This window comes from Strigops habroptila, chromosome 3 (genome assembly GCF_004027225.2).
Source record: "Strigops habroptila isolate Jane chromosome 3, bStrHab1.2.pri, whole genome shotgun sequence".
Taxonomy (NCBI): domain Eukaryota; kingdom Metazoa; phylum Chordata; class Aves; order Psittaciformes; family Psittacidae; genus Strigops; species Strigops habroptila.
The window spans coordinates 1,973,808-1,989,844 of NC_044279.2; the positions used below are offsets into that span (position 1 = coordinate 1,973,808).

The following is a 16,037-nucleotide window of genomic DNA, read 5'->3' on the forward strand; positions in this document are numbered from 1 at the left end:
ACAACCACCAAGTGCAGATACTGCCTGGAACAACTCAGAGCCTGGCACAAGCCCATGTAGAGGGATGTGGCTGGGCTTAAATCCCTTTGCGCACATGTACACATATACTTCTTCTGTCCAGTGCTCTGTCTTTGCAACCTGAAAGTCAGCCAAACACCTCACTGTTCCCCAGAACTCCACATGGGAATCAAATGAGAGGTGAGCAGATGGGTACTGTGAAGGCAGCTGAGATGCTTGGATTAGCATACAGGAGGCTTACAGGAAGATACTTGCCTGAGCTCCAAGCTCTCCAAGAGGCAAAGGCCACGCATAATCAAATTAATAGCTAGCTGGGCAGCTTGTCTGCGTAAGATGGGGCTGGAGATTTCATGGGAACAGATGATAGGAAAAGGGCAGGACCAAATACAGTTTACATGGGCTGCCATCGAGCTTGGAGCAGAGCCAGGAGGGCTAATGAGTTCTCAGCATGGAAGTGTCCCAGAGTTTATTTCCTACCATCTGGAAAATGCCTGCCCTTCCACTGGGATTTGTGATGATTCAGACAGGAGAAGGGATTATTAAAACCTCAGAAACACACTTGTCCTCCCTCTCTGTCTCCCCTCACCCCATCTGTTTGGCTTGGCAGTGCAGGGACTGGCTGCCTGCTCATGCACTCCGAGATGAAATGGCTCCTTTAAGACCCCTCTCCACAGGGAATGGCAACTGGAGTGAAATTAGGATCACGTGTTTTGGGCTGGAGAAAGATTGCTCCTGAATGAGGCTGTTAAAAAAAGAAGCAGATGCCTAGGTGGTGACATCAGTTTTGGTAGATGCAGAAAATACTTAGGATGGTGGGAAATAACATCCCAGACCTCCTCCTTCATAGAACCTTTGGGCTGCAAAGGACCTTAGAGCTCCTCCAATTCCAACCCCTGCCATGGGCAGGGACACCTTCCACTTAGAGCAGGTTGCTCCAAGCACCTGTGTCCAACCTCGCCTTGAACACTGCCAGGGATGGGGCAGCCACAGCTTCTCTGGGAAAAGTCTGTGCCAGCGCCTCAGCACCCTCACAGGGAAGAGCTTCTGCCTCAGAGCTCATCTCAGTCTCCCCTCTGGCAGGTTAAAGCCATTTCCCTTGGCCTGTCCCTACAGGCCCTTGTCCAAAGCCCCTCTCCAGGTTTCCTGGAGCCCCTTTAGGCACTGGAGCTGCTCTAAGGTGTCCCCTTCAGGAGCCTTCTCTTCTCCAGGCTGCCCCAGCCCAGCTCTCTCAGCCTGGCTCCAGAGCAGAGCTGCTCCAGCCCTCGCAGCAGCTCCAGGGCCTCCTCTGGACTCACTCCAACAGCTCCACGTCCCTCTCGTGTTGTTGCCCCAGAGCTGAATGCAGACCACTATTACTTAACCTTTCCCTCCTCCATGTGGCAGGGGTAACCCTTCAATGAGAGTTGGTGGCTGTGTGCCCATGGATGTCTTGACGTCCTCCCATCCAACCTCTCTGCATTCGGAAACATGGGCTCTCTTAATCTACTGAAGGGAGGGTTGAGGGTGGCACAAGGGCTTGTCTCTGTTTGCCCAGAGCTTTTGGGGTAATCTACTCACGTTTAAGGAATCGTTAAAAACACAGGAGCTGTTCAAGGAGTGTCCTTCTTCTGTAATCAGCTAGGAAAGAGCTAATCATGCAGATGAGGGACTTTTACAACTCCCCTAAATGCCTGGGCTTCTCTTCTGAGTGATTTATGAGCAACAGCTCAGTATGCGGGCCCATTATTCACAGCCTCATCTGACACCTTCCTGCTCTTCATGTGAGAAAGGGGATTTCTGGATCCACCAAGGAGAGATAAATCTTCTAGGCCAATGTTCTACCAGGGGAAGGAGAATGGCTGTCTATTAGCCTGGAGGGAAAGAGGCAACTCACATCACAGCTGGCATATCCCAGTGAAGATCAGTGGTTTGAGGTAGGCTCAGTCCCCAAAACATGCCTGGAAAAGCCCTCATTGCACTCAGTTTCTCAAGCTGAAAGCTTAAAAGGAGGTTGTGGAGTAGTTCAGGCAGGTGAGAAGTGATTCCAGCTGTGCTAATGAAGGAAAACTCATTAATCTGTTGTTCCCTCATTACCAAAGGGGCTGCTGTGGCACAGAGGGTGAGAGATGTTTCCCCAGACATTCAATCTCTATTGCATTTCGAATGGTGTGTGGCCACGGTGTGAAATGTTCCCCAAATTCTCCTGGCTCTGGAACAGCAAACACTGAACTGAGCATTCCAAAAACCCAAAGCAGAACTGAAGCTCTAAATCAGCAGTTACGATCCTAATAAAACTTTCCCCTATTGACAGAGGGAGCATTTCATACTCAGAAGTGGTAACGGCAGACGCTGGCCTTAAATACATTGATTTACTATTCAATTCTAAAAACAATCAGGTCTCCCATGCAGGCCACATGCGAAGCAGATTTACAGGAGCCCCAGCACCCTGACAGCTCTTTGCACTTGCAAATTCACTCAGTGATTCACCAAAAAGCACCAAGCAATAAAATGATCCAGCTGGATGGAGGGAGGAAAAGCAAACCTGAAAAGCTGCCTTGGTGCTCCTGAGCAGGAAGAGAAAGGTGTAAACCAGGCAGCTTGAATGCTGCTCAAATCATGCTTAATACAGCTTTGCAGGTTCTGGTCTTTATGGTGATGGGGCAGAGGTCTAAATCTGTTTGACACCTTCCCTTCAGCTTATTCCTATGGCTGTGTTATTGGTATTCAGCCTGCTGGAAGCACACCCAAACTCCTTGAATCACTTCCCTGCAGCCAGTGCCTTGGGTTTGCTCATTTCCCCTTGATCTTGTGTTTCTTGATGCACCTCCCTGAGCTTTTCCACTGCATGGAAGGGTGTGTGTGTGCCACATCTTGAACTTGGAGAAGCCCCCATGTGGGGACAGCTACTAGCATCCAGCATGAGCAAAGCAATAGTCTTAAAAGTCTCATAAAAGCCTCAGAGAGGCTTGGAGAAGCTCAGGTCCCCCTCTCTCTTGTTAGCTCCCCATCTTCCTCACAATCGGAGTCTGCTGGGGACTTTGCCCATGAGGACAAGGTAGCTGCAGATCCCTGCTCCTAATGTCTGTCCCAACCAGGAGATGAGCTCTTCCTTACTTCAGTCCAGCACCCTGTCTGCACCCAACCCTCATATCCCACAAACTCTGCTCTCCTCTGGTCCCTTGCTGGTGGTGGTGGGATGTGCCACGAGGTAGGGGACAAACAAGGCACAGTGGAGATCAGGGATGCCTTGAAGACTGTCCCTTAGCACAGGGGGACAAAGACTCTGCTTCGAGAGAGCGGATGCCTGGTTATCCCAGAGCTGATGGGGAGACTTCACCAGGAGCAAGAGCAGAAGCTTTGCCTCAGCTGGGTGGCAGAGGCATGAAAGATAACCATGACATTAATAACCACAGGCCTTTGGAAGTGCTCAACACCAGGGTCAGGATTCAAGCTGCTTTCTGTGACTCTTTTCCCCAGCCCTGCTTTCACCCCTCCAATTACCCGAGCCACCGTGATGGCTGGGTGCCATCGGATGAGCACACTGAGCTCCAGCAGCAAAGGGGGTGATTTCTCCGTGCCAAATACATCTCATGCTGCAACTCGGTAGAGGAAATTACAAACACTGAAGTCCAAGGCCCTAACAGTCCAATTTTCTCCACTGATTGCCACTGTGCCTAAGCTTAACAGAGTAAATAATGAACACCGATGCAATGAACTTCCCAATAAATCGCTCCTGATGAATTTCACTCAGGTCATCCCAAAGCAAATTTAATGATTAGATGCTGGCTGCAGCTGCCTAATTTTTTCCTGGTTCAGTTGTTAGATCCAATCAGCAAAGGAAGGAACAGAAAATAAAGTAAAATGCCTCATTTCAGAGCATGCTCCTCGTTCGATGTAAAAAGCTGAAACATGAACTGCAGGGAACAGCTTCAGCCGGGATTGACAAGGTGGTTTTGCCCAGTAATGGAAGAGCAGGGGTAGTACACCAGGGACCATGGCCTGGAGAGCAACATTTGGCTTCCCTGCACCTCAGTTTCCTTTCAAGTTTACCATCCATCACCTCTGTTGGGAGTACAAACTCTTCAGGGCAGAACATCCCCTGCTATGCACATGCACAGTGGTGGACATCCAGCCTTGCCCGAGGCTCAGGTTGCTACCGTGATGTAATTGATGTGGGTCACTGGGTATTTAAAGTGCAGCAGGATGAATCCTCAGATAATAAATTCCTGAAATGAGAGCACAGTCAGCTTTGTGCGCAGTGAGGGACGGGGCTTGTGTATCATAGTATGTTCCACTATGGGAATTAATCCCCAGGACTAAGGATCAGGGCATTAAGTGGCCATTTGTGTGACTTCTCCATGTCTCATCTCAGTAAAATGACTTATTTTCCCCACCAAAAAAAAAGCTCCCCACTTGTGTAAGAGCAATAGAACCAGCATTACTGCAATGCTAATTTCCTCTTGGCAACTCTTCCCCGCTCCCTGTCTGGGTGCCCTCCCCCTTTATTGCCATCTACCACATTCAAGCAGAAATTTGCAATTATGACTCATGCTAATAAAGTAAAAACTCAGCCAAGAAAAGGCACAAAGAGAGTCTCAGTGGAACGACTCCTCAGCAAAGCTTTCCAGCCAGTGCTGGCTCTGAATGGCTGCACTCATCACATGTGTGGCAGAGCATGAGCCTGGGGGAGCCACACCATGAGATCCGTGGGGGCTTATCTATCATCTATCTATCTATCTATTGATGTATCTATTGATCAGGTTGGGGGAACCCACACTATGAGATCCCTGGGGGGCCTGTCTATCTATCCATCTATCCGTCTATCTGTCCATCTATCTACCTATGTATCTATCCATCTATCTATCGATGTATCTATCAATCAATCCATCTATCTACCTATCATCTATCTATTGATGTATCTATCAATCCATCTGTCTACCCGTCTATCTATCTATCTCTCTCTACCTATCTACCTACCTACATACCTATCTATGCATGTGTGTACATATGTACATCTGCCAGACAGGCAGGTTTGTATCATCCTTAATCAAGAGGATGCCAAGAGGGATGAGGCACTCAGGAGAGGACGAGCTGGTGACAGACACACAACTTTGAAAGGAACCAGAGCAATTTGCTTTTCCTTCCACTTCTGCTGTTTTGTCTGGTGCAGGCTTCGAAATAGCGTGATAATTAAAACCCACTAAAGATGATGAGGCTGTAAAGAGGAAATTGTGAAACCCTCATGAACTTTTACAGCCCCCATGAAAGTGTTTCGGTTTTTGGTCTGGAGAAGTATTTCCTTGTCTCTTTAAGCACCAAAGGGCCACATCCATGTAATGATTTCTCTCTGGTGGAGCTGACAGCATTTCATGTTTCGTTACAAAACAAAATCTCCAGGCTTTGTCCATAAACTGTTGTGCCCTGCAGGGTCATGTCAAGACCTCAAAACTCCTTGTAGACAAGAACTGGTGCAGAGAACAGAACCAGAGGTGTTGAATGCAGTCTTGTGAGAAGGTACCAGAGTGAGGATTAGGTTCCTCCTTCAGGGCAGAAGGGGGGTACATTGCGCTGTGCATAGCTCAGATCCAAGCGAAAGAGGGTTCCTTGGTCATAGCACAGTTTGCAACACCCTCATGTGGTTTGCTCCCCTTGAGAAGTCATCTTCCACTGTGAATGTGTTAGAAATGCTCCATCTGGAATGGGTGTCCTAGGGAAGCTGTGGCTGCTCCATCCCTGGCAGTGTTCAAGGCCAGGTTGGACACAGGGGCTTGGAGCAACCTGCTCTAGTGGAAGGTGTCCCTGCCTGTGGCAGGGGGTTGGAACTGGATGAGCTTTAAGCTCCCTTGCAGCCCAAATCATTCTATGATTCTATGATTTTATGATCTGTGTTACCAGGTTCTACAGGTTGGAGCGGAGAAATAGTTACCAGACAACATGCTGGAGAAAGGAGAAGTAAATGCTTACAAGTAGTGCCAAGGGCTGGTGCTCTTAGGAGACATGTGCTTCTGTTAAACCTATAAGAACTCATAAATTCAAGACAGCCAAAGCCTGCCCCAAATCTGCACTAGACCATGAGAGCACATGAGCAGCAAGAAGGTACTGTGTGACTCGCACCAAACCCAAGTGGCTGGTGGCTACTATATGGAGGTGTTGAGTACAACGTCACATAGTCACCTGGGTGAAACTGTGTGCTCCAAGGGACCTTCCAAACACCTTAGAAGCCACTGGTGAATCAGTATCACCCCCTTCTTCCAACCACCTTTGGGGTTGGCCTCCCAGCTGTGGCTCCAGATAGGTGCCTACGAGTGTGCGGACATTGTGAGGGATAAGCCAGCATGTTGTTTGAATAGTTATTTACTATTAAACATAACAGCTTGACTCTACCCACAATAACAGCTTAATGAACAAAAAATGTTCTCAAAAGATCTCTTCCCACCCACTCTATTCCCTATTAGCAAGCGAGGATTTGCAACAAACACCAACACACAAGCCAGACCCCTTGCAAGGGGACTCTCTTTATCCAGGCAGATTCAGTGCCAGAATAGCCCCATCATTGGTTATAGTGTCCAGGTCTTTGTAGCAGGCGGGTTGCTGCCATGCTGTTAGTTGTAGCTGGAAACACACATGGAAAACTGAACCATCCAGAGGATGGGCCTGCTTCATTGTGTGTTATAGTCCTGAATCACCTGTTGGGAAGTACCTGGACATGTTGGAGCGAGGCCAGAGGAGGCCATGGAGATGCTGCGAGGGCTGGAGCAGCTCTGCTCCAGAGCCAGGCTGAGAGAGCTGGGCTGGGGCAGCCTGGAGAAGAGAAGGCTCCTGAAGGGGAGACCTTAGAGCAGCTCCAGTGCCTAAAGGGGCTCCAGGAAACCTGGAGAGGGGCTTTGGACAAGGGCCTGTAGGGACAGGCCAAGGGGAATGGCTTTAACCTGCCAGAGGGGAGATGGAGATGAGGAAGAATCTCAAATCTGGCTTACATGTACAAAACAGCTTCTATATCTTCCTCCAAAGTCTGGATATGGAATAGGCTGCTTTCCTCTATCTACACTGCAGCACATCTGAGTGTTTGAGGAGGTGACTACAGATCTCGTGTGTTACCCCAAAAAGACATATACATCATCATATGTGTTACCATGATGGCGTTTTCTACCCTCACCCATACAAATTCATCAAGGAAAGGAAGGAAATCTTACAGTTAAAGGCCAACATTGGCATAAGAAAAATTGGGTTCATTAATACAATGAGAATAGAAACCAGAAGATTCCTAAGAACTGGAACTATTGGGTTCTGCTTTTAACATGAAGGTTGAGAAGCTTCTTGTCCAGTTGTCCCATGGTAGCTGGGGATTAGACTGAGTGATTCAGAAGACACTTCCACACTGATGTCACCTTGGATGATACTTTATGAATTCAGACCTGGAAGAGAATCTTTTAAACACCACGAAAAGAACAGCTCTTTAAAAAACCCACCAGACAAAGCACCAAAGCCTTTGAAGAGTCTTTAAACATCCTTTAATTCTGCAGTTTCGAGATTGACACACAAGCACTTACACAGCTCAAAGAGAACCTATCTCAGCATGTGAGACCCAGCTGGGTGACCATTTACTTGGCACATACAAGGGTGGTGTATGCTGGGTTTGGAGGGATGGTAGAAACTCAGCCCCAGTTTATAAGGAACCTTCTAGAGTTGGCTTCATATGGTCAAGGCAGGGCAGAAATGGTGATGTGAGTGCACCTCAGACTGCAGGGCTGGGATCTGCCCTCCTCCTGCCCTTGCTGATCATCAGTACTGAGCTCCATAAGCCTGCATGTCCTTCCAGTACATCAAATGACGATAACAAAATATCTTTTGAGCTGGGGAGACTCAAAAGATATATTCAGAAACAGAGAATGAAGTTTTGCTATTACCTTATATTGGCAATTTTCTCCTACATCCAACATCATCCAGCGCAGTATGAGCTGTAGAAACAATGCCATATGGCTCTGTGATAATGAAAAACTACAAGTGGAAACAAATGGTCCCATGTTACCTCCCACTATGAGAATTGGCTTATCACTGTCTGAAGGAATAAGCAACTAGATCTCTTTGCAGTGGAAACAGCAGAAAACTTAGTGCATCTACAGCTGTCATGGAGAATAGCAGTGGCAGAGCTGAAACTGTCTCCATGCAGCAACGCTGTTGGAACAGCATCAAAACCATCAAGCTCCCACATGTGACCAACAGGTCTGAGCTGCACTGTCATGGTGCTGTTTGCTTTAGCGTGGTCTGAAGGCTCTGACCTAACTCAGTGTGAAATCTGCTCTTTTCCCACCCCACCAGAGATAGCAGCTTGCCTTACATCTCAAGGCAAAGCAGCAGTAAGAGAGCAAAGCTAAATATCCCACCCAAATCTCCACCACGATGCCTGTTCCTGTTGTACAATCACTCTTAGGAGAACACGTTAAATAAGCATTATGTGATTACACATCAAACCCCCCAAAACAACCCCAACCCCAAATCTCAAATGGCATTTCCCTTCTCGATGTCAACCCAAAGATACAATTTGCCTTTGATTATAACAGAAACAGAGGCTTAGATCTGCAACCCACCAGCCCCTGCTGCTCAGTTGATGTGACAGAGCAGATCACACGGTGGTGATTTTCTTGTCCTTGGTGGCCTGTTTGATCGCAGCCTGCTCACAAATGATCTCCTTTAACCTCTGCAACCTCATGTTCTGGGTGGTTTGGTCTCCCACCCCTGTCTGGCTCCGGTGCAGTAAGTTCAGGGCGTAGATGTATTCCAGCTCTGTGTACTTCACCCCTTGATCCACCACCAGGTTTAGCAGCTCGTCTGCTGTGTTGTAGAGCATCTCGTAATACTGCCTGAAAAGCAAGCAAAGAAACCCACTCTTGTGAACAGTGATACCTGATTGTACTTGAAGGGGAGATTTAGATTTGATATTAGGAAGAAATTCTTCAGTATGGGGCTGGTGAGGTGCTGGCACAGGGTGCCCAGAGAAGCTGTGGCTGCCCCATCCCTGGCAGTGTTCAAGGCCAGGTTGGACACAGGGGCTTGGAGCAACCTGCTCTAGTGGAAGGTGTCCCTGCCCGTGGCAGGGGGTTGGAACTGGATGAGCTTAAGGTCCCTTCCAACACAAACCAGGATGTGATTCTATGTTCCTGCTATTTCCGTAGAATACCATTAACTATTACTTTTATCCAGCAGTGCCACGAGCAGAGAACACTGCATCAGGTGCTGTACAAAGAGAGCACAAACATTGTGATAAAACATCAGGAGATGCCAAGTGGGCACCTACATGCACAGGGAGCGAATCTCAACAAGTCTGGTCCCCACACTCATCCATACTCAGCTAAAACACAGACTATGGGTTACTGAGGGCTTCTCCTTCCTAGTAGCTACCATCAGCTGAGATGTCACCGTTTGGTATCCAGCATATAGAAAACAGTATATAGATAGATGCATATAAATATATGGGTTTAAACTTAAACTGGGGAAGTTCAGGTTGGATATAAGGCAGAAGTTGTTCCCTGTGAGGGTGCTGAGGCGCTGGCACAGGGTGCCCAGAGAAGCTGTGGCTGCCCCATCCCTGGCAGTGTTCAAGGGCAGGTTGGACAGAGCCTTGGGCAATCTTGTCTAGTGTGAGGTGTCCCTGTCCGTGGCAGGGGGTTGGAACTGGATGATCTTAAGGTCCTTTCCAACCCAAACCAATCTACGATTCCATATACATGGTGATACATAGACGTGTATCCAGACTGCAAGAACAGGAGTCTTCTGGAAACAAAAGAAATCACAGAGATATGGAAAGTGGAGGTTTTTTTTGTCCCTAATGAAACCCTGTTGTAGAAAGATGCTAATATGGAGCATGGGAAGAGCTTCCAGCCTAAACTCCAGGGACCACCAACGCTACCGAGACACACAGTTTGAGAGAAAGGAATATTAAATAATGCAAAATCAAATTTGAGCCAGGAGCTGAAGGTGCCTTTTTTAATAAGTAAAAGATCATCTGAAGAGAAGGAATAATATAGAGGCTGCAGCGCAGGCTGGTTTGAATTAATGCAAAGTGGCATTAGGGAAAGAACAGATTGCCAAGAAAGAGAATTTAAACAAGTACTTACTGAAAGGCAAATGTATCACAGGCCAGGGAAGCAGTGGGGCAATTCTGACAGCTGCCAATCCAACCACTGCAGAACAAACAGGCTGGGAATGGACTGGGACTGGATTATTTGTCCTGACTCCACAGCCCAGTGAAGGAGCAGAAACTAGTGAGAGCTGCTGGGGTGCTCTGAGACTATTTTGTTCCCTCCTTCCACAAAGGGAAGGGCCATGGAGCTGCTGCGAGGGCTGGAGCAGCTCTGCTCTGGAGCCAGGCTGAGAGAGCTGGGCTGGGGCAGCCTGGAGAAGAGCAGGCTCCTGAAGGGGAGACCTTAGAGCAGCTCCAGTGCCTAAAGGGGCTCCAGGAAACCTGGAGAGGGGCTTTGGACAAGGGCCTGTAGGGACAGGACAAGGGGAGTGGGTTTAACCTGCCAGAGGGGAGATTGAGATGAGCTCTGAGGCAGAAGCTCTTCCCTGTGAGGGTGCTGAGGCGCTGGCACAGACTTTTCCCAGCGAAGCTGTGGCTGCCCCATCCCTGGCAGTGTTCAAGGCCAGGTTGGACACAGGGGCTTGGAGCAACCTGCTCTACTGGAAGGTGTCCCTGCCCGTGGCAGGGGGTTGGAACTGGAGGAGCTTTAAGCTCCCTCCCAACACAAACCATTCTAAGATTTCATGATTCCTTTATAGCACAAACTGATTATAGTTTAAACTGGGAGAAGAGCATGAGGTGCTTGGAAAGCACTCTATAGAGGTCATGCAGCAGAAGGAGAATCAGGACTTCGGTGCCCTTTACAGCACTTTTGTGAATTCCTGGCACAGCCTTTCCAATTCACACAGCTGAGCTCCGTGCCTCAGTTTCCCCATCTATACCAAGGGGTTGGATCCGGTGTCAGGAGTCTGTGCTCTAGATATCACCGACACAAAGCATCCTGTCTAGAGGGAGCTGTGCAAATATAAAGCTTTACAAAGCTCCTTTAGGCATTAGGGGTCCCAATCCTGAGCAGACCCTTCCAGGTCCGGGATAAGGGGAAAGGTTCTCACATATGACCCCACTGCAGCAAGCTCCACGAAGCCATGAACCTCAGCTGTAGTTTAGGCCTCTCTGGGATATCAAAACCGAAACAGAAGTGGTGCATGATGGAAAGTAACCTTTTTTCTAGAGGAACTGGTTAACTTCATAATTGCTGTATACCCTTGTTAAGAAAATGATGTGGAAGGAGAAGTGAAAAGGTTGAACTAGATGATCTTTATGGTTCCTTCCAACCCAAACCATTCTGTGATTCTATGATCCTCGTCTGTCTGCATGCAGCAAGGGTTTGTTTCAGCCAAATACCAAGCACTTCTTTGGCTGAAGAGCAAATCAAGGCAGAAATGGGCTGGAACAGCCAAAGAGGAGGTCCCTGCATCACATCTCCATGCTTCTGCAGAGAGCAAGGGCAGGCTGCAGTCTAATCCTTAGGTCTTGGTGGAATAAATGATTTAAAACCCAAGAGCAGGAAAAGTTATCACCTCCCTCCCTTTCCCTCCTCTTTGAATGCATTAAAATAGCAATCAGGGCAAACATGGCAAAGATGCATATTCAATTGCTCTTGTTCTTTACTTTGCAGGCTCTCAGGTCTGGCTTAGCTGTGCCTTTGCACGGAGCATCCAGCACGCTGTCAGACTGCAAATCACTGCAGCAATGACTGTAATGCAGCTGTAGCAAAACTACATACTAGAGTGGCTCAGGCTTCACCTACTATTTGTGGCCAGTTACTGGGCATCAGAGATCTGTGCTTCTATCTCCTCTGTATCCTTCAGGGCATCATCTGCTGCTGTGACCTGAGAATATGTTCCCCTGGTTGAAAGTCTGCACCAACACAACTGTGGTCTGGCTGAGATCAGTGAGAGGAAGGGCTCATGGTCAGAGGAGGAGGACTCCAAAATCATCAATACAAAGAATAAGGACAGGATTTGGGTTGTGTGCTCAAAAGAAGTGAGTGTGCGTGAATGGGAGACATACATGCAGACATAAATAAAGAACACAGGGTACAAGACACAAAAACCAACTCCTGGGGATGAATGATAAGCTGAAAAAACAATGGAGTTGTTCGGCTCCACACATTTCAGATACAGGCTATGAAGCTCCTGGAGCTGATGGAGGACCAGTTCACTGGTCTGAGGGGACTTAGAGGTGGCCTCTGCTCCAAGGACACATTATTCCGTTAGAAGCAGAAGGTAAATGGCTCAGAAAATGGTCTCAGTGATAATATGCCCCTTCGAAAAGAAAGGGAAACCTGCAAGCCACTTAGAATAGGCTTGGTAAGAGCTGCTTGGTAGTACATGTGGTCTGAGGAAACCCCAAATCCCCCTGATTTATGACATGATAAAAGGATGTTTGTGCAGCTCAGGAGAGGTAAGGATGGGGGAGACCCTGCACATCCCTGTATCAGCTGCTGTTCACAGAAGGCATTTGGGTAATCCCTCAAACTCTAATCTCACCGGGTTTGGGTAACACCAAGTCACTCTGTGTCAACTACTGATTTCAGTTCCTGTGCATAGGATGGGGAACCCAACGGCACAATTGGCGGTCCCAAGAAGCTACTGTGCCACCCACCACATGACGTGATACGATTTACTGCCATCGATGTTCACATCTCTTATTCACTCAGACTGTGATGCTGATAAAACATCAATAGCAGAAGCCACAAAACCTGGGGAGCATATTTCTCCATACAGGATTCAGGGAGGGGGAGACTAAATCCAACCTCATCTCCACTCATAGGAACAGATCTAGCAGTTTATCTGCTAATGATGCTAATACTGCAATTCCAGCACAATGACAAAGCCTGGAGAATTCCCTGTGAACCTCTTGGTATGGAAAACTAAGCCTTGGCTCAGGAGCACATCACGGCAAGGCCTGTGTGTCCAATCCACTTCCTGCCACACTGATGGATGTTCTTTAAATCTTGGCTCCTCTTGCAGGTAGACACATTGAATTACAGACTGGTTTGCGTTGGGAGGGAGCTTAAAGCTCATCCAGTTCCAGCCCCCTGCCACGGGCAGGGACACCTTCCACTAGAGCAGGTTGCTCCAAGCCCCTGTGTCCAACCTGGCCTTGAACACTGCCAGGGATGGGGCAGCCACAGCTTCTCTGGGCACCCTGTGCCAGCGCCTCAGCACCCTCACAGGGAAGAGCTTCTGCCTTAGATCTAACATCAGAAACAACAAATAGCAGATCTCACACAGTTCCAGAAGCAGCAATGCACTGGCAGGGGAAAAAGGCACAGGAGAGGCTCAGACTCATCCTCCTTGATAACACTGGCACTACTATAAACTCTCTCCCAGCCAGAAAAACACAGCTCATTCTTCAGATAAAGCAGATAGATAAAGGGACATCTAATACAGGCAGGGATTAATAAAGCCCGTCAAGTCATAGAATCATAGAATCAACTGGATTGGAAAAGACTTCTAAGATCATCAAGTCCGACTGTTCCCCAGCACTGCCAAGCCCACCCCAATCCAGGTCAGTGGTCTAAGGATGAGTCTTCATTTCAGTTCCCCTCTTCGGCTATAATTAATCCTGAAATGCTTATGCTTAAACTTGGCATAATTGAATAGTTGTATTTGGGACCTTGCAGAAACAAAGGTCCCACATTTAAGTGGCAGCTTCCACCCAGTCACTGCTCATTCACTGAGTGCCCAGAAGCTGCTGTCAGCCTCAATGGTTTAAAAGATTTGGGTATTTATCATGATGCTTCAATAGACAGTCACAAATCTAATATAAGGTTAACTGTGAGGGTGGTGGCAATAGCTCATGTACAGTTATACAGACAAGGCGTAGAAAAAGCAGTAAGATTGACAAAGTAAATACTTAGATTCAGGAAATATTGGTCTCCTTCAGGGAGTTTATGCTGAGCAGATGTGAAATGAGATTTTAATCTTAGCCTGCTCCGGCTGGGTTGATCTCTCTGAGAGATGGCAAGTCTTTGCTCCATATTCTCATGGTCCATATTCTTATAGAATCAGAGAATAGTTTTGGTTGGAAAGGACCTGAAGATCATCTAGTTCCATCCCCTGCCATGGGCAGGGACACCTCACACTAATCCATGTTGCCCAAGGCTCTGTCCAGGCTGGCCTTGAACACTGCCAGGGATGGAGCATTTACCACTTCTTTGGACAACCTGTGCCAGGGTCTTGTCTTATGGTCCATATTCTCATGGTCCATAAGACTCATGATCTTCCCAAGGTGACAGAGCACCTTAAAAGAAGAAGGAGCAAGAACTAAAGCTCTGCCTGCAGTCAGACCAATCACTGGACAAACTCAGCAACACAAGCCCATCTTTACCCCATGTCCTTCCAGCTGCCTTCCTTTTTAGCTTGTCCCAAATCTTGGATTACTGAGGAATTCCGCACCAACAGACACAGGATTCATCTGTCACTCTTTCCGGGATCAGATTATTTTTTAATTAAAAATGTCCTGCACAAGAAAGAAGAGAGCAGGCGAGACAGCACGAGGGAGCCAAAGGTATGCATTTATAATGGGGTGCAATTAAAACCCTGCTGCTTTGGCATGGCATTGCCCTGGGCCAAACCCTATTTGCATGAGTAATTATTCACTCCATTATGAAGTCTGCTCAACTTTGCCTCCCTTGTCTTTGAAAGTATTAATAAATATTGATCAAGCACATTCCTGTTTGCCTTTACCCAAGCAGCTCTGATGGCCTCATCTTCTGATGTTATCAAATAATGAAATATGAAAGAGGGAGTGGGATGAGCCTCTTGTTTGGTGATTTTTGTTATTTAGGCTCTTCCTTTTACTTTCAGAAGTGTATTTGTCCCTGCCATAATAAATGTTCTTTTGATTATCAAGAGGAAGTTGGGAAAAGCAAGTTAGGGAGGGATGGGAGAAATAAATGGACTGCAAGTGAGGGAAATCTCTATCCAGTGAAATGCTGGCAAACTGCTTTGCTTCTTTTTAAAGTTGAGATTTAAGCCTAGGGAGAAGAATTAACATTTACTAAAAGCTGATTCTATCATCTGAAAAACAGGTAAATAGTAATAGTGGATTAGCACAATATGACCCTTCTTCAGTGTGTGCTTGAGCCCAGAGCCCCCCGTGTGCTGGGCTGCACCCCCAGAGCGTGAGCAGCAGGTCAGGGAGGGGATCCTGCCCCTCTGCTGCGCTCTGGGGAGACCCCCCCTGCAGCCCTGATCCAGCTCTGGGGCAACAGCACAAGAGGGACGTGGAGCTGCTGGAGCGAGGCCAGAGGAGGCCCCGGAGCTGCTGCGAGGGCTGGAGCAGCTCTGCTCTGGAGCCAGGCTGAGAGAGCTGGGCTGGGGCAGCCTGGAGAAGAGAAGGCTCCTGAAGGGGACACCTTAGAGCAGCTCCAGTGCCTAAAGGGGCTCCAGGAAACCTGGAGAGGGGCTTTGGACAAGGGCCTGTAGGGACAGCACAAGGGGGAATGAATGGCTTTAACCTGCCAGAGGGGAGATTGAGATGAGCTCTGAGGCAGAAGTTGTTCCTGTGAGGGTGCTGAGGCGCTGGCACAGGGTGCCCAGAGAAGCTGTGGCTGCCCCATCCCTGGCAGTGTTCAAGGCCAGGTTGGTGTCGTGGTTTGAGCCCAGCCGGTAACTCAGAACCACACAGCCGCTCGCTCACTCCCCACCCCCCCTTCTTCCTCCCCCCACTCCCGGAGGGATGGGGAGGAGAATGGGAAGAATGTAACTCCCACGGGTTGAGATAAGAGCAGTCCCGCAACTAAGGTATAACACAAAACCACTACTGCTACCACCAATGATAATAACGATTAGTGAAATAACAAGGGGAGAGGATACAATTGCTCACCACCCGCCAACCGATACCCAGCCCGACCCGAGCAGTGATCTGGGCCTTCCGGGTAACTCCCCCCGGTTTATATACTGGGCATGACGTGCTGTGGTATGGAATACCCCTTTGGCCAGTTTGG

The 16,037-nt window shown here is 48.2% G+C and overlaps 1 protein-coding gene across 2 annotated transcripts in view; it reads right to left on the reverse strand.

Annotated features, from left to right (window-relative positions):
- Nucleotides 1–7,485: 7,485 nt before the first annotated feature.
- Nucleotides 7,486–16,037, reverse strand: part of EXOC4 (exocyst complex component 4) — a 396,577-nt gene continuing 388,025 nt past the window's right edge. Inside the window, exons 18-19 of one of the 2 annotated variants that reach the window (XM_030480710.1) lie at nt 8,586–8,858; nt 7,486–7,955 (exon numbers count right to left, since the gene is read on the reverse strand). In XM_030480710.1, coding sequence (XP_030336570.1) covers nt 8,621–8,858 — 238 coding nt within the window. In that variant the 3' untranslated portion in view covers nt 7,486–7,955; nt 8,586–8,620. Of the gene's footprint in view, nt 8,859–16,037 lie in introns of both variants that reach the window. The other variant, XM_030480709.1, reaches the window with a different exon arrangement.